The sequence below is a fragment of the Pelodiscus sinensis genome, chromosome 24 (genome assembly GCF_052426305.1).
Source record: "Pelodiscus sinensis isolate ZL-2025 chromosome 24, ASM5242630v1, whole genome shotgun sequence".
Classification (NCBI taxonomy): domain Eukaryota; kingdom Metazoa; phylum Chordata; order Testudines; family Trionychidae; genus Pelodiscus; species Pelodiscus sinensis.
In genome coordinates, this window is record NC_143075.1 from 6,333,967 (window position 1) to 6,354,610 (window position 20,644).

The 20,644-nt window shown below is 50.4% G+C and overlaps 1 protein-coding gene across 1 annotated transcript in view; it reads right to left on the minus strand.

Annotated features, from left to right (window-relative positions):
• The window catches only part of PLCH2 (phospholipase C eta 2), a 390,924-nt gene that overhangs the window by 117,852 nt on the left and 252,428 nt on the right, over window positions 1-20,644 (minus strand). Inside the window, exon 3 of the mRNA XM_089773036.1 lies at window positions 6,750-6,896. Within this exon, the coding sequence (XP_089629162.1) occupies window positions 6,750-6,896 (147 nt within the window). The remainder of the gene's footprint in view (window positions 1-6,749; window positions 6,897-20,644) is intronic.

The window sequence follows — 20,644 nt, forward strand, 5'->3', positions numbered from 1 at the left end:
ATCTTTGCTCTTGATTACACCAGCATAAACCCAGAGTAACTCCAGATCTACACCAGGGCAACAGGGAAGGGTTTGGCTTTTGGCCAGAAGGCCTCCTTTCTGAGGGGGCCATGCAAACTAACGCCACAAAGCAGCCAGCCCCCAATCCTCGCCAGAACCGGCTCTTCCCATCCTCCGTGCTGTCAGTAATGGGTAAACGACGGTCCCAGCACCATCAAACCGAGAGCGGCTTCTGTTCAGCTCTTGTATCCTGGACATTTGTTTCCTGCGCGCCCCTCTCCCTTACTGCGGGGTCACTTACGATGCAGCATGAGCTGGGGAACCTGGCCAAGAAGCTCAGTGCTGGGAGAAGGGGCCATGGAGGAGGAAAGGCGGCTCTGCACACTGCCGATGTTGAAATTAGATCCGTCCCCCACCAGGCCTGTTGCTCTGCCGAGGATGCTCAGCACCCAAGTGGAGCCCAGACTGGGGCTCGCACCAGACAGAGGCCTAGGGAAGCGGAGGGTAACTCAGAGCACCCCAGAATCTGCCCTAGGTTACCCCAGCAGGAGGGCAGGCCCCTGGACAGACACCCAGGGAGCGCCTGTGAGACTGCAGGCCACCTACCCTCTTCCTTACAACCCAACCCAGGTGCAAGGCAGTGAGGCGACTCAGACTCGGCTCCCACATGGGCGCCTGCGGCCAAACTTTTCGTTCTTTGAAAATGAGGAGAAGCCAGGCCAGCCCCCACCGTGCTCAGTCAGTGCCTTCCGGAGGGTGCGGACAGCGCCAGGCGCCGCTGCTTAGCACCCCACTACTCAATGAAGTGAAGCCTCTTGGGAACGAGGTTTAGTACCTTCGGGGTCCATGGTACCAGAGGCACAATTGTGTATGTGCCATTGCGCGCTGCTCCTCGAGGGGGAAACCCCTCTGGCTATCAGCCCCTTCGAAACCACCCCTGGTCTCAAACCGCCTTCTCCAGGCACCCGACCAAGAAAGGATCTTTGGATAAACAGCCTGGTTGTCACGGGACTCAGGCTCTTCTTCCCCGGGCAGCAAACGGACAGGACCCCCTGCTTCACGGAGTGCCACGGTTCTCAAGGAATGGCTGGAAGGACCAGGCCTACTGAGGACTCGTTAAACGGTTGGCTGAAGGTTCGTTAAACGGTTGGCTTCTCCCGAGCCAAAGCTGTGATCAACTGGTGAGCACAGAGGAAAGCCTGTGGATGGAGAGCGGACAGACTGCTCCTAGCAGAGCCAGTGTCGGGCTCGGGGCGATCGCCAATGTGCAGGGAGTTTCTTTTAGTATTCTGATGTGTCTTCTCCGTGGTGCTTTTCCCTTCAGAATCAAATGGGCCGGCACAACCAGCACGGGAGGAGGGGAGGTGTCTCGAGCTGTGGGCACGTCAGCCTGTTGGCCGTCGCTGAAGAAAACACAGGCAGGCCTGCGTGGGCAGCCTGTCTCCGCTGGGCACCCCGCCGTGCGGGCAGGGAACAGATACGCCTGGAGATAGCCCGGTGAGAAGGGAGAGACGCATGTCTCCACCCAAGAGAAGGGATGGCCGGGGAGCGGGAAACCTGCGAGTGGGGGCCCCTGCTGGCAGGGATGGAACATCCTGTTTAATTGGTTAGCCGGTTAAAGATCATATTTAACTGATTAACCCATTAAAGGGGAAGCGGGGGGGATCCTCACCACAGGCAGGGGCTGCTCCAGCCCAGCCCTGTCTGTGACGGGCCTACGTGCATCACAAGGACTGTTCTTGATGACTGGAGTAGCCCCTTCCATGATGGGTCCCCCGGGGGGCTGGAGCAGCCCGGTGCCCCCGGCAGGCAGGGAGCTGCTCCAGCCCCCACCTGTTAACCTTGGACATTTCTGCTTGCTGGGCTGCTGGGGAAATGCAGGGGCAGTCACGCTGCACTGTGGCCTGAGTCGTTTGCGTGTCAGCACGCTGCCCTCTGTGGGAGGATGAGTGGCGACGAGATGGGGTCTTACGCGGAGGGCTGTTAATGGGCACCCGTCCACTAGTTGCCTGAGCTACAAAAGCCACTGCAGAGATGCTGGAGGCTGGAGCTCACTGCTCCCATTTCTCCCCCTTCCTCCAAATCAGGAGGGTTTTGGCCACAGATCCCTGGAGCAGGCCGTGAGGCTCGGAAGGGCTGCGATGTTACAGATCCAGGCAGTGCTCTGGTAGCCAGGTCACGCCTAGCCAGCAGGGCGGGTGAGGCAGCATCTTTTATAGGACTGACTGCTGTTGGCGCGAGACACGCTTGGTCTACGCTACCAACTTCTGGCAGTAAAATGACATCACTCAGGGGTGTGGACAAGACACACCCCTGAGCGCCACAATTCTATTGGCCGAACTCCTGGTGCAGATAGCTCTAGCTGGACGGGAAGCCGGGTCTGCCCCAATGGGAGAACCTCCCCCCTCTGCATCGTGGTGTCTTCAATACGTGCTCCAACAGCGCAGCTGCACAAGCTGAGCAGTGTGGCTAAGCCCAGCGCTCTTCTTCAGGCCTAGGAAAGGTGTTCCCCCATCTCAGGAAAATGCCAGTACCGAATGTCTGCTCCCCGTGTGTTTTGCTGTGATGCTCCAAGACCTTTCCCTGACCTGAAGAAGAACCAGGAGTGGCTCAAAAGCTTGTCTCTGCCCCCAACAGCAGGTGGTGCAACAAACGATATTACCACAGCCACTCTGCCTCTCCTATATTACAGGCAGAGAAATGCCACTGAGCTGGGTTACGGCCTTTGCAAGCTCAGCCAACAAGGGACAGCGGCAGCAATAGAAGAGGCAGTTTCTGGTCTGTCCTCAACCGCCCTCTAAATCTTCTTGGCGCTGACTAACCACAGTATCAGTATCTATCCTAGTGCTTAGAGCCCTCGGCTCATATCCCTGGGGCGAGGCACTGTACACACACAACAAGTCAGACTTTGCAAGAAAGGCAAAAGGAGATTAAAAAAAAGAGAGAGATGAAGTAACTTGACCAAGGTCACACAACAACAGTGGCAGGATAAGAACTCAGATATCCTGGTTCTTAGACTAGCCACTGAACCACACTGCCATTCCTATATCCGAGCATCATTTACTCAGGAACTAATTCTTCCCTTTTTAGGACCTAGTCCAACTGATGATTTACATCTCTAGCTACCCGGCTCCTGCCTGCATGTAGGTTTGGGTGTAAATTACCAAGATATTGGTAACATTTGTCAACCTCATTCCTCTTCCCCTTGAATATACAAATCTTCATACATTAAAGAATGTCTGTTGGTTTAATGAAACAGCGTGTAGCATCCACATCCACTCAGAGCTAGCGCCTTCTATAATTATTTGAACCATTTGTTTCCCTTCTAAAGATCCTAGATCCGGAGCATCAAGAAGAGAAATTTTAACAATAAAATAAACCCAGTGCGGAATGTAATTTTGCAGATTACAGTGTCCTCCTGAGATTACCAGAAGTATGGCTCTCCCTAGAAGCAGACATCTGTTTGCTAGGGTATGTGTACTGTGCAGCCACTGAGTATATATTACACAGATCCCCACATGCCAGAAGTTTAAAGATTTAAAAAAGGAAAAGTGTTGCAGCAGGGCAAAAATCCAGACTGCATCATTAACCGTTTCTAGAGGGAAAGCAGTTTAGCTCAAGCTGACATACTGAGAACATTTAAAATCCAACACAGACTACAGTCTTGGGCAGATTTTCTTCATTTGAAATTAAACTACGCAAAAAGCACTGCATTTGTGTTTGGTTATATCCCTGCCTTGGGGGTTACTGTTATTTAGCAAGGGGGTGTGGAGCAGTGAGAAACGGATAAAGTGCTCAAATAGATCAAGCAAATGTCAGAAGAGGAAATGCAAAAAGACTTGACATCTGGTTTATGATCTAGCTACGCTGATGGCACAACTCACACCAAGAACAAGGTCAATGCCAAAAGCAGCCTTTAGTATCCCTAAGATACTTTGTTATGTGTGGTTGTTTTTAAAATGGGACAGAAATGTAACTCGTTGGACACTATCTAGGTGGCTTGGTGCACTAATGCTTGTAGTTTTACTGGGCCGTGCAACACAAAATTAAAAAAACCCTCATCAAGGAGTGCGACGAGGTGGACCAGGCTCTGAGGCCACCTGCTGGAAGCCCTGTGAACCTGCCACACCCTGCCTCAGAAAAAGGCCATCAACAAGTCCTCTAGGAGGCTAGAGTGGCTGTGGAGGAACCAGCCAATCAGGGGCCAGGAGGGTCTACAAAAGGAACTGCAGGACAAGGGGCAGCTCAGTTGCAGCCCAGACCTGGAAGGGAGAAGGTCAGGCCCAGACCTGGAGGGAAAAGGCTGGTACAATGGACAGCTCCCCGTGGAGAGCTGTTGTGAAACTATGATAAACTGAGGTAAAGTCCGGAGCCAGGGGCAAGAAACTATCCCTAGGAGGAAAGGTGCTGGAGGCAGCACTGTCTCCTGAGTGAAGAAAGAAACGGAGAGACTAGAGAGGGCCTGATAAAGTATCTACCCCGGAAGGAATCGTGATCTCACACAAGGCTGTGTGACTCGGCTGGAGGGCTGAGTGGCCGAAAAGGCTGAAGACTGAAGGCAGTGCAGGCACATGCACTCAGCCAAATGGGGGCGCTCACGGGAGCCACTCCATTACAAGGAGATACAGACTTTGAAAATACCAATTCCCTACACGTCTTTAACCAGCTGCCATTCAGGTAAAGTAACAAACGGTTACCGCTTAGTTTGAGAAGACGTGTGTGTGTTATATCTCTTAGGGTTATCATCTCTGCTTAAACACCCAGGCAAGCAATTCTAACTCATGCATGTAAAGGAATGGTTAGGTCTTTGGTGTGCAGTTTCCAAAGCTGGCTCTGAACATGGCGCCAAGGCAACAGGAGGCAGAAGGAAAAGTCTAGAGCTAGATTTCTGTAGAGGTGAAGTTCACTATTAAATATTCATTCTGGGGCATTAATATTAGTCATCTGTATTCCAGTCGACACCAGAGGCCCCAGCTCAGACTGCTGCTTCACTGTGCCTGGTGCTACATGAGCACGTCAGTGGCCATATTTTCAAAGTGCTCATCTACCGCCCGTGGAGCTCACCAGGGAGCAATGGGCGTTTTTGAAAAAAAATCAATGCCAAACCAGACGTAGGGAGGATTATTATTCCCATTTCACAGATGGAAAACAAAATCAGGGAAAGATTAAGTGACTTGCGAGAGGTCACAAAACAGCCCTATTGCAGAACCTGGGGATCGACCTAGATCTTCCAAGGGCTAATTCACGATGTCCCTAGCCACTATGCAAGCACTTCCCTAAGGTAAAGTACCCTCCCTGTGCATCGTTACACACCATCCAACAGGCCACACGCAGGGCCACAGATGGTGCCAACATTTACACTCCTATTTTTAGCTTTGAAAGGGGCAACAATAAGGTTAATTTGGTCCAACAAGTTCATTGTCTCCCTGCTCCTCCCAGTGACAGGTGGCTCCAGGTTAGGGAAGAAAAGTCCTGACCCCGCTCCCATCCTTAGATCACAGGAAGATGTTGGGGGGGGGGGAGCAAAAATGAGATCCAACATAAGCCAGTGGGCCGGGCATTGGTCTAGGACGGAGGAGAGCTGGGCTCTATGAATGACTCTGCACTGACCAACGGGGAGACGTTGGCCAAGTCCCCTCTGCTTCCCCTCCCACCTTTCGCCCCTCTGGTCTGTTTCGATCACAAGCCCCTCTCTCCAGCATCTAGCACAGTGGAGCCCTGATTTCAGTGGGGAGCCTCTCAACATGGCCATAATACACCCCCATGACACTGCATGCAGACAAATATCAGCACAGACGGCCAGAAGAATGCACCTGCAAAGGCAGATCCCGGGATCTGAATGGCTCCTGATTGTCTCTAACGTGGTCTTGTCTACACAGACTCGCTTGCAGGATTGGGGGTCTTTATTTGCAACCTATAATCCCTACCTTTCTGGTGCATGATAAACCCTACAAGCGCTGCCCCCTGGGTTCATCAGGTAACTGGTCCATGAGACCTTGGAGCCCATCTCCAGCAGTGACAGGTGCTTCAGGGAAACATGGCCTCCACCCTCAGTACGCCTAGCTGGCTGTGCTGCATGGGATAGGAATGAGGAGAGGAGCAACGCTTCCTTCTCGCACGCTCGTTTATAGAGAACCCAAACCTCCACCTGCAGGCACCCCCCTGAACCTGGGGTTATCCACACAGGATTTCCTGGGAGCTCATCTCTAAGTCTGTCAGGTTAGCGTGGCCCTCAGCTAGCAGCAGGGTTCGTACCAGTCACACACAAGTCCTGCCTATCCAGCCACAGCATTTGCCTTGGTCACCTTCCATGTTATCAAACCCCTCGCGGCAGGCCTGCCAACTGAGGGGGGAAGGAGGGTAAAGGAGCAAGTGCCTTGGGGTCTGACAATTCTAAGGGGCCCAGGGCTCCAGCTGCTGCCACAATAGCAGCGGCCAGAGTCCTGGGCCCCTTTAATTTGCCGCCAGAGTGCGGCACCGTGCGCTCTGTGGCACCACCTGCTCCACAGGGCTGTGAAGGGTGGGGGGAGGGGCTGGCACTGCAGTCCAGGCGACGCTGAGGGCTGGCTGCCCTGGCCCTGCTCCTTCCGCCTGAGGCCCCGCCCCCTCTGGGGGCCCAGAGCCAGCTCCCCCCCCACACCTTGCCCTGGGGCCCGCTGTGGCTGTCGGCCCCACTGCCTCATGGTGGCTGCTCAGCGCCAATGCAAACCTTTCGTACTCAGCAGAAAGGCCCAGCGGCCGGCACTCACTTTTGGCTTTCTCATTCTTGCGCGATGGTCTCCAGCGAATACACGACTTGTGCTCATCGAGGTAATAGAACCGGACTAGCCCTTTGGAACTGCCGCGGAGTTTGATCATCTGGGTGCCAGCTTGCATGGAGCTCATACATCTTTCCACTGCAGAGAGAAATGAAAGGCAGCCACATTAGACACGGGATCTTCCCGTCCCACTTTGTTTGTAAAGTTGCCATCAGGCCGGACATTGGGGAAAGGCACAATGCACAGTGAGGCGCCCAACTCCCCAGGAAGCCAACGCGGGAGGTTCTCTGGCCTCGATAGTGCAGGGAGTTAGACCACATGATCACATGGGTCTCTTCTGGCCAACAGCTCCCTGCCATGTCTGTGAAAAGCTCCTCCTACACATCTAAGGTGGAATCCGCTCCCGCACAGGAGGTCTGCACATGGACCAAGCAGGACTTTGGTTGACTGTTACGACATCTAAGCCTCCTGCTAACTCTGAGTAGGGGGAGTTTCACCCTTTAGATCAAATTAACCACAGATGTAAAATTGGTGTAATTGTTACCCCAGGGGAGCTACATGGACTTACACCCGCTGAACAGCTGACCCTTAAACTTCCAATTGTCTCTTTTGTCAACTCAGCTCCCTCCCATTTCTCAGTGCCAAGTCAGAAGCTTTGGGCAGCAGCATCCTCCCGTTAGAAATAAATTCACTTCCTGCAAAGTGGCTGAATTAGCATCCTGCCTACCCAGAGCCCAATTAACTAAAGGGGAAAAAAATTAATTACCCAACTTGGCCACGCAGCATACAGCAAATATTCTGGAACACTATAAATAATTCACAAAAGCCCTTAGCGTACAAATTGCTTTAGAACTAAACTGTTTTTTCACTGTGGAGGGGAGGCATTAAAAATTAACTGCACAAAGGTTATTAGAAACACACACTGGATGCAATTCATTTATTTATTTATTTACATATTTATTTATCAAAAAGGGCCATCTGCTAAGATGGAGCCAGCCTCAGAGGCTACATTCTTAGGAAAGAGGCTGCAGTTACCTTCTGCATGATGTCAAGTGCTTTGTACAACAGCCAGAGAGCCGCACAGCTGAACAAGGCATTCCAAAACAGGTCCCCGCCTCCCTCAAGATGCTGCTCTTCAAAGGCGCAAACAACAAACTTAGCTGTATCACTGCCCTTCCTGCAGCCCTTTGCTAGGAACTGACTGCACAGCAAAAGCTGCGAGTCAGTTTGATGTGATTATTACTAGAGTTTGGCATCGGTTTGCAGCGCACCACAGTAATGATATTGTCACCCCGCTCATTCTTATTACGCATTAGGGACACATTTAAACGGTTAACCAACGAGCCTGGGCTAATCAGTTAACCTTCACAGTTATACATAAGGCCCTCCCTCCACGCTGCTGCCTCTGTATCAGAGGCAGCAGCATGGGGTGGGGAGGAGGAAGAGGAAGCGGGTGCTCACAGGGATCCAGCTTTTAAGCAGGCTCCCTGCAAGCACCTGCTCCTGGGAAGCCACCTTCCCCCCCACCCTATGCTGCTGCCGCCTCTGATACAGAAGCAGCAATGAGGAGGGGCAGGCAGGAGCCTGTAAATGCAAGGAGCTGGTTTAAATGCGAGCTCCCTGCTCACACAGAGCTGCATGCCTCCCCCTCCCCCACAGTGCTGCCTCTACATCAGAGGCAGCAGTCGGGGGAAGGGCAGACAGAAGACATCTGCCTTCCCATATTTCCCCCATGTGTAAAAGTGTAACTGCCAAAAATTTCAGTGGTTACATGTTTACAAAACCCCCTTCATTTTAACATCCCTATTATGCATCATATACTTTTGTAAGGTTTTAAAAAAATCCCTAAATGCATCACTCTTGGCATGGCTGGGAATGAGATGCTAATATTCTCAGACTCACTCCATGTTCATGGGCCATCTGAGGTAAGTTAGTAGAGAAAAGTGAGGCAGATTGGTTCATAAAACCAGCAGTAATGAAGCAGCGGCTAAATCTGCGATGGGGTGAGTTTCTAATGCGCCAGCTTCAGGGCTAGTACTTAGAAAGGGGGGCGATAAAGATGCAGTTGCCTTTCTTTGAATGTTCCGGTTACAGCTCTGAGCTCTGAACTCCAGCAGACAATAAAACGTTCCCGTCTGCTGCTGAACGGCTCTAAAGAGGATCATTAAACGTGGGCTGCTTACAGCTGTGACAGCCTGATAGCAAAAGGCAGCAGAGGCTAGTTTCTCTAAGAATGTTTAATCAAGGTGCTCACAGCCTGGGCCCAAGATATCTAAAAGATCAACTAAAGCCCCAGGGTGAAGATTGTGATCAACACACACTGGGATTTTCCACGGTAAGGGGAAATAAAGCTCATTGGGGTAGGAGACAGAGCTTTCTCGGGAGCCGGCCCAAATCCATAGACCCTGGGGACGAAGAATCCAAACCTCTCCTCCTTCCCCTCAGTGCCAGGCACAGTTCCTTGCCCCGCCTCCTCTCACAGACAGAGCAATAGTGATAGAAATGTAGCCATATTAGTCTGGTGTAGCTGAAACAAAAAACGGGACTGGGTAGCACTTTAAAAACTAACAAGATGGCTTATTAGGTGATGAGCTTTCGTGGGCCAGACCCACTTCCTCAGATCAAATAGTGGAAGAAAATTGTCACAACCATATATACCAAAGGATACAATTAAAAAAAAAGTGAACACATATGAAAAGGACAAATCAAATTTCAGAACAGAAGGGGGAAAGAGAATCCTCTGAACTGACATTCATGCTTAAATTCAACACTTTACGCCTAAGTTTAAACAAAGACATTAATTATCTTACCAATTACAAAGATAGCTTCCCCAGTTAACACCTCTAATATCATTAGCTCACAGACATTTACCTTTCCCCCCATTCCCCTTCTGTTCTGAAATTTGATTTGTCTTTTTCATATGTGTTCACTTTTTTTTAAATTGTATCCTTTGGTATATATGGTTGTGACAATTTTCTTCCACTATTAGATCTGTGGAAGTGGGTCTGGCCCATGAAAGCTCATCACCTAATAAACCATCTCGTTAGTCTTTAAAGTGCTGCATAGTCCTGTTTTGAGACAGAGCCATGTGTGTCATGCATCATTTAAAAAAATCCAAACCATAAAACAAAATAAGTCTGCTCAACTGCACACGCTTCTCCTCTGGGAGATGGGGGAGGGAAGGAGAACAGAACAGAACAGATGTTAGTCATGTAGCTTGATGCCCTAACTGGAAGGTGCTCGGATACCCCAGAGAATGTGAATTGTCAAAATAATGTTGCCGATGAAATTCCTTTCTGTTCGTCTGTCTGTCTGCTTCTCAAAGCTGTGATTCTTTCCAAGTTAAGAAAATTCTACAAATGTTGCATCCAATGCAGAAGTAAAGGTACCTCTATCAATATAACACAGGCCATCCAACGTCATGGGGGGGGGCTATCTTGCTGTACTGTACTTGTGCAATACAGATTGAACCTCTCTAGTCTGGCACCTCGGGACCTGACAGGTGCTGAACCAGAGAATATACCAAACCATGGGAGGTCAATGTTGTCTAGCAGCATTACCAACCCTTCCACTGTTTGCTGAGCTCCTAAGATGACATTTATGGTTAAAATAGGGCTAAATAACAGCACAGAACACTGACAGCTGGGACCGGTGGCTGTAAATAAACTTTATGGGACTGCAGGAAACTTGGCCACACGCATGATAAGTGGACGTCCGGCTAACTAAAATCAAGCCGGACCACGCATGTTGCCAGACCAGAGAATGCCGGACTAGAGAGGCTCAACCTGTACTTTTATTTGTTATTCATGGAATGGATTTCCAGAGGCAACAAAAGGAAGCTAGGTGTTAAGTGCCTAATTGCCACTGAAAGTCAGGTTAAGCTGGAGCATAACTGCTCTTGCGTATTTGAATATCTACTCCCACAGCTGGCCCAATTGGTGCAGGAGCTCCTGTAATAAGAGTTTTGTCCAATGGTCATGTTTTGACTTTGACTCAAAGAAGCCAAGATTCAAGGGTGGGAGAGAGGGAGAAAAAAAAAGAGATTTAGGCTCTTTTAGGTTAGACCATTAATACTCTGGAAAGCCAAAATGGATTATCAGCTTTTCTTCTCCTCGCTTCTGTGGATTAACTCAAGAGTCAGTGAACCACAAATGAGTTGCTAGAGCTTTTCTCCTTCTTTCGGATGGCTCAAAACACCCTCTTTTGGGGCGTACTGGAGACAGCGTGTTCCCCACACCACACTCGGATACTGTGCTGATGGAGGCTGTAGCCAACTCTTTCCCGTGGGGCATGAAGAGGGAGTGCCGCAATGTATCCCCGTTCTTGTCAGAGTCAGTCGCTTAGCTGTCATCTGACAGGTTATATTTTATACCAAAATGTTTTCTGAGGAGGGGGATGGAGCCCCAAGAATGATACTCACACCGATCATTTCCACTTGATCTGCAGTCATAGTGAAGGCTGCTCGAATCGAATGAATAGAAATTAGGAGGGGCCTGCAGGAGTGCTAAGCAAGTGTAATTATGGCAAGATATCAGGAAACTTTTCATAATTAACCTCCCATTAGGGCCCGGAAGTCCTTCCACCCGACCTGCACAGTGGCCTGCATGACGGGGAGGCAGAAGATCCAAATTCTCTTCCTGCCCTTGATTTCCTGCCTGACCTTAGCAAGCCACTAAATTCTACGACATCTTGTTTCAACTGCTCCCACCCCATCAGAAAATGGGGGGAACCACAATGCTCACCCGCCTTCGTACAGCATTTGGAGCATTCTCACTGCAAGGGAGAGTCAGACACCCCACGTGATTCAAACCCCCCAAGCGGGCAGGTGTGAATTTGATGATTCAGGCCCCATCTTTCAACTGGTAAACAGTCCCATGAGACAAGTACCAAGGGAGTCTACAAATTCCACATCAGCAGAGCATCCAGAGGTGCCTAAACCCTGCAAGCTAAAAACGAAAAACCAGACAACGTCAAATCACTTTCTTGGGCCACTATCAATTACTTTGAGTAGACAAATCGTCAATACGTCTAGAGAATTTCGACTTTACGTCTTGTGGGCTTGTTTGTTCACTTTAAAGAAGTATATTTGGGTGGAAGTGTCTGTTTATTTATAAATGACACAGGCAACATAATCCCTTGTATTTAAAAGCTGGTCTCTAGACCTTAATCAGAGCATGCATGAGCAACGTCAGTCCGTGCGGTCACACTATAGTTCCCACTTATACAGACATGCAGTGTAGTGCACAGCCCAGATCTTACTGGGATTCACTACAGTGCCATGCTACAATGCTTCGGGGAGATTCACTTTCCCGATTTGGTCTCAGATTACAATAAGCATAAAGGTTCCTATTACAGCCCGAGGAGAAGAGACAGGGGAGCAGGCAAACAGGCTCCCTTGCAGAAGGGACAGGCAGCACTGAAAGGTATCTCCCAACAGAAGTTCAGATAAACGCATGCGGAACAATGGTTGCATCGCCTTGATGCCATTCCGGAAACTCGAGCTATATGGTTACCGAGCTGGAGATCACTCCAGTTGTGATTATTTTAAAATGTATCCAACCAATGGCTCTTTCGGAGAGGGTCACTCGCTCCTTCTGCGGGACTGCTCGCCAAATCCCCCCACCGTACACAATGCTGCCGGCAATTCTCTCTGATTTGAAATAACGCACCACTCCCGTCTGATGGCTCACTGCACACATGCAATTACTGTTTGCATGTCAAGCCCAGAGTTCATACTGAAGCACCACTTCAGCCTGCCTGGGAATTTCTCGGTCTTGCTTTGCCGTCTGAATTTTATAGACAGGCAAAGGGGAAAGACAGGCAAAGAAAGTGTCTATAGACAGGCAAAGAAAGTGTCTCGTTCATGCTTTAGGGGAAAGAGAACAAGCGAGAGAGCCAAATTCCTACTCGAAAGGAGGGGTGTGCTTAGGAGGCCTGTGAGTAGCAGAGAAGGGGTGTGCTAGAGAGAACAGAGGAATTTCTGGGGTGGGGAAGGGAGCCCAAACACACAGACACAAGCCTTTCTTAGGCACCTCCAAAGATCTAGAGTTCCAAATGTCTAGAGGTGATGTTAAAAAGTCTCAGAGGAGTAGTTGTGTTAGCCTGTAACTTTAAAAACAGTGAGTAGTCCCGCTGCACTTTAGAGACTAACGCACACACACACACACACACACACACACAATCACAATGAGCTTTCATGGGCAAACTCCACTTCTTTTGCCCACAAAAGCTCATGATAATATATATTAGTGTCGGTCTCTAAAGTGCCACAGGACAACTCATTATTTTTAGAGGAGATGAGGCAGCTGTGCAGAAGGGAGCTCCATGCTGGTATTTACACCAAGGACATTTACCAAGGTGGAAAAATCTTTAAACTGTAACGGAGGAGGTGGCTAAATATTCATATTCGCACAGAGCTCAGCTCGCTTCCTGAGCTGCTCTTTCTGCCCTGTCACTAACCCCCGCGCACTTTCCTGCAAATGTTAATGCAGCTTCCCAGTACCCCTGTGATCCAATGAGGCCGTCCCATTTTACACACTGAAAACCCCAAGCAGAGAAAGAGAGGACTCAGTTTGCCACAGGGCAAAAAGCCAGCCAGCAGCAGCGCGAGGACTAGACACAGGCCCTACTCCTGTACACTAACGGGGATGAAAAAGGCTCTTGCCAAGCAAGTTTCAGCTTGCCACGGTGCAGGATGTGGCAGCCCTAGAGGAGCAGTAGAGGTATGTCTAGACTGCGGCGCTATTTTAAGATACCAGGGGGCTCTCGAAATAGCTATGCCACATCTTTTGAACCAGCCCGTTATTTCAAAATCTATTTCGTAATAACGGGCTTGCTATTCTGACGTCCCTGTAACCCTCGTTCCATGGGGAGTAAGAGGCATTTTGGAATAGCAGTTTATTTTGGAATCTGGTGCCGTATATAATCTGTTTTGAACTTAGGTAGAAATAAGATACACAATTTGCGGAGCTCAAACTGCCTATCGTATTTCAACCTTGGGGTGCAGTGTAGATGGGCCCTCACTGAGTTTTGGTGGGAATAACAGGACGTTACTAACGCCCCTGAGGATCTCCCCACATGTGAGACGAGGCCCCTAATTCTGTGATTGTGACTTGATGCATCTCTGACCTCCCTTTCTCAGGAGCTGTTTCAATAGCATTCTTCTTCATTCGGGGGCGGGGAAGGGAGAACACCTGTACTGGCTGCAAAGAAGCAGAGGGAAGGGAGCAAAGGGGAATCTTTGCCCCTCAGATAAGGTTTGTCAGAACGTTCAGGAACAGAAGGTGGCCTGGTTGCAAGATGCCTCACGCAGCTTTGCGAAGGGGACTGGCTGTGCTAGGAAGGTCGGATGCCCAGCATCCCACAGCTCTGCTGAACTTTTCAGCCCAGCTTTGTTAACAGAGTCTGACTTGGAAACCTACAAAGTGCCTCTTTCTTGTATCCTGCCTGACAACTGCTCAGCTGGACCCTGCAGGGGGTAGCGAAGACAGAGAGAGAAGGAGAGAAAACACGAGCTTAACAAGAGTCAGATTTCCCTTTCAGGGATCTCAAAGCATGTGATACATGCCAGCCCCAAGCAGCCACTGCATGGTCTAACGCCCATGCCTCCTGGGTCAGCCTGTTCCTTCAAAAGAAGAAACCAAACCAAGAACTATTCAACTCCTCACACAGCCAGTGCGCAAGTCACCCCGGGGGTCAGCTAACAAGTGGTACCATTTTGAGGGTGCCATTGTGGGAAGTTTTGTGGGCAGTAAGGGTGCGTCTCCACTCCACCTGTAGGTCGAAATAAGCTACACAATTTGAGCTCTGTCAATTGCATAACTTATTTCGAAATAGCTTATTTCAAAATCAGGAATGTCTGCACTGCACTTATTTGGAAATAGAGCGCTCTTCCTTTGACTTCCCTTACTCCCTGAGGGTTACAGGAGTCAGAGTGAGAAGTCCTCCAGCGTGACAGTATTTCGACACTATTTTGAAATAACTTCCAGCTGTGCAGATGCGGACTAAGTTATTTTGAAATAATGTTGCTGTGTAGACGTACCCTCAATCCTCGTGGAACGAGGTTGACTGGGACGTTGGAATAGCAAGCCCATTATTTTGACTGCATTTTGAAATAATGGATGTGCTGCTAAGACACGGAAAACATTATTTCGGGATGCCAGAGGTATCCTGAAATAGCGCCGCTGTCTAGACGTACCCTAAGAGAACAGCGACTAAATCCAATGTAGTCATAGGCTCCAATTCCCCACAGGGGGAGGCTGGTTTTACACAGCGGCAGTCCCATTGCCCTCAGAGACATTAGCGCCAATTTCCACTGGGGGGCGGGGTGAGGGGAGAGGAAGGATGCCCATGTGTAATTCAGAGCCTGGTGGTCTCCTTTGGCTGGGAATTCTGTTCCAGTGAAGGACCACAGAACAGGGGCCCTTAAAAAGCCAGCCCACAAGCGATACGATGGCTTCCTGGGAGCTACCCGTTCCTGGCAACTCACCGTATAGCGCTCAGGGGAAGGGCCCAGCGTTCCTCTCCTGCCTGCCCCATAGAAGTTCGCCCCGAGTTGTGCTACTACAGACACTTGATGATCTGGCTGCAGAGACTGACTTTTGCCGCCGGCCTCAGAGGCCCCTACGCGATGGCCAGGCATTCGTCGCTACACCAGCTATTCGACACACGGATGTGTTATTTTAAGCAACCCCTGTGCCCTAGAGTCTTTGAGGCTCTGGATCCAATGGAAGTGGAGGACAGATGCCGGGCAAATGCTTGTCATTGCGGCGGGAAGTCAGAGCGGGGACTCTCCTTTTGCACAATGCCCGGGCTGCGGTTCGCTGGGTAGATTCCATTTCCGACAGAATGGGCGGTTGTGTTGCAGTGACTGGTACAGTCAGTGGCAGAGCTGTGGGGACTCAGGTCACTGCTGCACCAGGCCCAGAGGGCCGCCTTGAGAGCCGTGTGCACAACCTGGTTACAGGACCCAGCCCAAAAAAACCCACTGCCTTCCTCCGACGTCTTCAGCTCCCTTCTGCCTGGTTTCTCTTGGCACGCCTGTCTCCCTGCTCCCTCAGTGCTGGATAAACGTGTCTCCTTTGTCTCTCCACAATTCCTCACCCTTGCGGCGCAAGCCTTCTGCTCTGATGTTCCTGCCTTCCTTAACTCACGTCTCATTTCCAATCCCAGCTCAATTCTCCTCCCCACCAGGTTCTGAATTACGCATGGGCCTCCTTCCTCTCCCTGCATCCTGCCCGCCCAGTGGAAATTGGAGCTAATGTTTCTGAGGGCAATGGGACTGCAGCTGTGTAAAACCGGCCTCCCCCTGTGCGGAATTGGAGCCTATGACTACATTGGATTTAGTCGCTGTTCTCTTAGGGTACGTCTAGACAGCGGCACTATTTCGGGATACCTCCAGCATCCCAAAATAGCGTTTGTGGCTGCTTAATCCTGCACGTGGAAGGTTGTACACGTGGTACTATCCAAAGCCAAGTGTACTGGATGGCCTCCATTCCTGAAGTGCACCCTCATTAACGAAGAAAGGCTAAAGGGAGGAGAGACAATGGAAACCCAGCAATAACATCGAAAAAAGCTTAATTTGTGGGCAAGCTGGTGATTCCACAGTTGCTGCATCCAGCTGGAGCATGCAGTCAGCCCCCTGGTGACAGGGGCAATGCCGAAGCAGCGTGCCCAGCTCACCCTGGTGTTTCTGGCAAGTGCAGAGGCAGCTCTGATCAGCTTTCAAGCAAACCCCGACCCAGGATTCCTTGTAAGCAGTGGATCTTTATTGTACATGACAGAAGGCTCTGTAGGCAAACCCCCTTTCTACAGAGTCTCAGTTACGCCTGGGCAAACCCACTTGTTATCAGGTGACAATGCACCCATGTAATAGGAGGCTCTGCTGCAGTGCAGTACAGTAATGTGATAGAACATTTACGAGACCCTTTCCAGCCACACGTCCTCCTTTAATTCCCTAACGAGCAAGAGCATTCATCCAGGGCAGAATTTCAACCTTGAGGTCAAAGGATTAGGCTACGGCTCATCGGCACTTACAATTCAAAGCCCAGGCAGGGATCTGAATCTGGGAAAAGGCACCAGGGGCCCCTTCCAATGGACATGGGCGAAGGATTCCGTGAGCTGAAAACGGGCAGCTTGAAAAAAGACAAGGCAGGAGGAACAGGTCACCTGGCTTTTTTAACACCCAATCTGCTCCGTCGACCGACTTACTGTATGTTTTGGAGGGACGGGGGAAAGCTACGACAAACACAAATGATGGGTGTTCAGAAGCCTGTGTGCTTTACCGCGAACACATTTGATTCCAGCAGTCAGGGAAGTAAAAGTGAAATTGAGTCCAAACATCCTTGAGATGCTATTGACTCTTTCACAAAACTAGAGAGGTGCCATGCGCTCCTAAAGCAACGCAAAGAGAAAAGAGCATCCTGCTGTGCGGATGTGTGCCAACAGCCTTCTCCCCACCCCAGCTATGGCTAGACAAAGCTGTCATTAAATAAGATTGAAATGTGAAAGCCTTTAAGACCCTATTATCTCGAGCAATTAAGCAGGAGGGACTCTGACATTCCCTGGCTTACCAATTTGGCCCATTTTCCATTTCGGCGTAGCCACAATGCTGCCACCAATCCAGAAAAACTCCTCGGCCAAGCGGGCGACCGAAAACTTATTCTGAAGCAAGGGAGATTTGGAGGTGTCCATGTTGGAGACAAAAGCGGAGCCTCTGAATTGTATGCAAGGGCTCCAGGCAGCTGCTCCCTCCCCCTCCCAGCAGAGGCTGATGTTCTGTGGGTGCAATTTCCCGTACAACACCATAAAAAAAAAGGTTAAAAAAATGTCTTCAAGCTAATCAGTGAAAGGAGGAGTCCGATGTTTCTTCAGGCTGTTTTGTTACAGCAGTTTCATGGTTTAATTGAGACTCTTCCCATCTGCTGCAAAACTTTGAATTTTGAAATACTCTCCGTTGTCATTCTATGTGATGGGGCTTTTCATCTTGCCGTTAGGAAGGTGTTTTCCAAGTTTGCTGTTTTAAAGAGGCAACACGAGGGGCTCCGAGGGTCCCAGAGGCAAGGCAGCGTTTGAAAGAATGCATTCAAGGTACACAGAAAGACCTCTTGAACACAGTTTTGTGTCCTTTCCAAAAGTCATCAGCTGTTGGGAAGCCAGCATGCCATTACACAAGCCCTCCTCTGTCGGGAGTCTGCACTACCCTTCCCCCTTTCGACTGCAATTTTACGCACAGGTGAATTTATCCCTCACGCATGCTGGATTTGTAACCTGCTTGGAAGTTTCATTCATGTGAGGACCAGCCTCTGTCTCCTGCACCCAGGAACAATAATGTCTGTCAGAATAAACACAGAAGATGCTGCTCAGCACAACTCCCCCTCGCAAACACCCTGGCCTTGCGCCGCGAGTCCATCCAGGTGCCCAAATTCTTCATTCTCTTCCCATCTCCTTCTGCTCCCACAGCCGTCGCTTGGGGCTTTGTCCAAGTCTGGCTTCAAACCTTCCTCCCTTTCAAGGCTCAGAGGAACCTTCTGAGGTCTCCCATCGGCACGTTTCGAAGAGGAAGACTGTTTGTCTCCGGCCAGGGGAAACCACACACAATCCAAACCCAGCAACACATGGCCGCCTGTAATCCTAAATCCTCCCTACGCACTAATCCGAAAGCTGTGGCTTCTGCCCTATCCCGTCATGGCATTTCGGGGACACGTGCTCCAGCCGTAGAAAAAGGAGAAGAGGGAGGGAAAGAAAAAAATCCCACAGCAGCAAACCATCCTCCGATTATTTTTCCTCCAGTCTAAATTGGCAGCCTCTCTCCCCCAGCACAACCCATTCAAGAGTGCCAAGCCCTGATGAGCTGACAGGTCCACAAAAGACGCCTGCTCAGGACACCAGCCAGCACAGCCCAAGCACAGCTCACGGGGAGAGGAAAGTGCAGCCTGAGTGCATGGAGACAGGCAGAGCTCAGAGCTGGAAACAACGTTATTTTAAACTAGAAAGCTGCCTGTCCCAGCCCGGGGGAGCCTCCCGATAGAAACGTCACCTTCCACCTTCAGAGTCGCTGCACTCACCTTTTGGGACAGCGCCAAAACTTTTGTGCCTACAATAGAGCAGGGACCCAGCCTGTTTATTCCCATCATCCCTGGCCTAGCTGGGGAGGCTACTATGCCTCTCACCTCTTCCGTGGCAGCAGAGGGGTGAGGGGAGAAAGGCGTGAGAAGGGTCAGTTCTACTTAAGAACGTCTCTGGGGCCCTAGCAAGCCTTTGCTTAAGCTACTGTATTGCATATGAAGCAGCACCAATTCAATATCCTCTACTGCTCATGCACAGCTCAGGGGCGCTCCAGAATAGCTACACTGTCTAGACTACAGCCCTCTTTCGAAAGAGGGATGTAAATTAGACAGATTGAAATTGCAAATGAATCCGGGATTTGAATGTCCCGCGCTGCATTTGCATAATCGCGTCACGGCGTTCTTTCATATTTTGAGGAGTACAGGATCTTTCGAAAAAGGCTTTTCTTTTCAAAAGAACTGTGTCTAGACCGCGGTTTCACTTTCGAAATAGCGTTTTCGAAAGAACGCCGTGACGCGATTATGGAAATGAAGAGCGGGAAATTCAAATCCCGGCTTCATTTGCAATTTCGATCTGTCTCATTTAAATCCCTCTTTGGAAAGAGCGATGTTGTCTAGACATACCCATAGATAGAAGTGACTCTCTAAAAGGAGGGAGTTGGATGGTCTTTTTGCCTCAAGTCCAGAGTTCACATCCCCGGGGAAGGCCACCACTTGGGATGGGGCACTGGCCTCCCAACCTCACCCCATGTGGAGAGCTGTTCTTAGCAGGATCGAGTACAACCGGCACAGCACTACGGGGAGATTGCTGACTGGCACTGGGGGGATGTTCATGGGCGTGAGCTTGCCACAGACACCTTGCGGCTGCCTGTTGGTCAGCCACCCAAGCCACATCCTGCCTGCTGTCTCACATCCGAGAGGCAGAGGATTCTGCACCAAGTTAGAGTCAGGACACCTGGGGGGGGGGGAGGGGTCAACAGCTGGCTCTGCCACTGACATAAGCGGATGACCTTGGGCAAGTCACTTTCCCCTCCCACCTTCTGGATCTCAAGCTCCCCACCTGAGGAATTGGAACTTTCTTTGTGGAGTGCTCAGGAATCTATGGATGAAAACCAGCCATATCAGACCAAGAGGCAGGGACCCTAAAGGAAGTTGAGGGCTTTTTGAAGGGTTAATTGCCCGGTGGTCAGGGTACCTGTCTGGGACTTGAGAGAACTGGATTCAATTCCCAGCCCCATCAGATACTACTGGGCTACTGCACAAATCCCAGCTCTCTGGGCCTCAGCTCTCCATCTGTATAATGGGTACAATAGCATTACCCTGCCTCACAGGGCTGTTGTGAAGGGAGCTACATTAAGGACTTAGGTGCTCAGCTGCTACTCTGCTGGAGTATCAAAGATGCCCGACACCTACGATTCCGCCTATGCTTGCATCAATGTGTAGGGTGCCTGTAGTCACAGGTAGCAGGGAACGAGTCCAGCAGCAGCACTAATAATAGCAAATAATAGCAGTGTAGGCCAGTGTGGGGGGGCTCTGTGTGGGCATGTCGAGGGCTGTGTAGGGAACACACCATAGGGCTCAGGTGGGTAAGGCCTCCTTTCATCTCCAGCCTGGTCTCCCCATCTACACTACCATCTGAGCTTGCAGTACCGGACCTCATCTTTGTGTAACCCAAGTGTCCGTACCCCGCGGGGTGTTCTGCCACATGGTAAGAGTTAGGGCTGGGCTCACCCCCCCCAACAAAGATGGGGTGTCACATCAAGCACCTTCGGGCCTGTCAAGGCTGTTCCCCACTCTGGCATGATGAATGCAGAAGTGGGG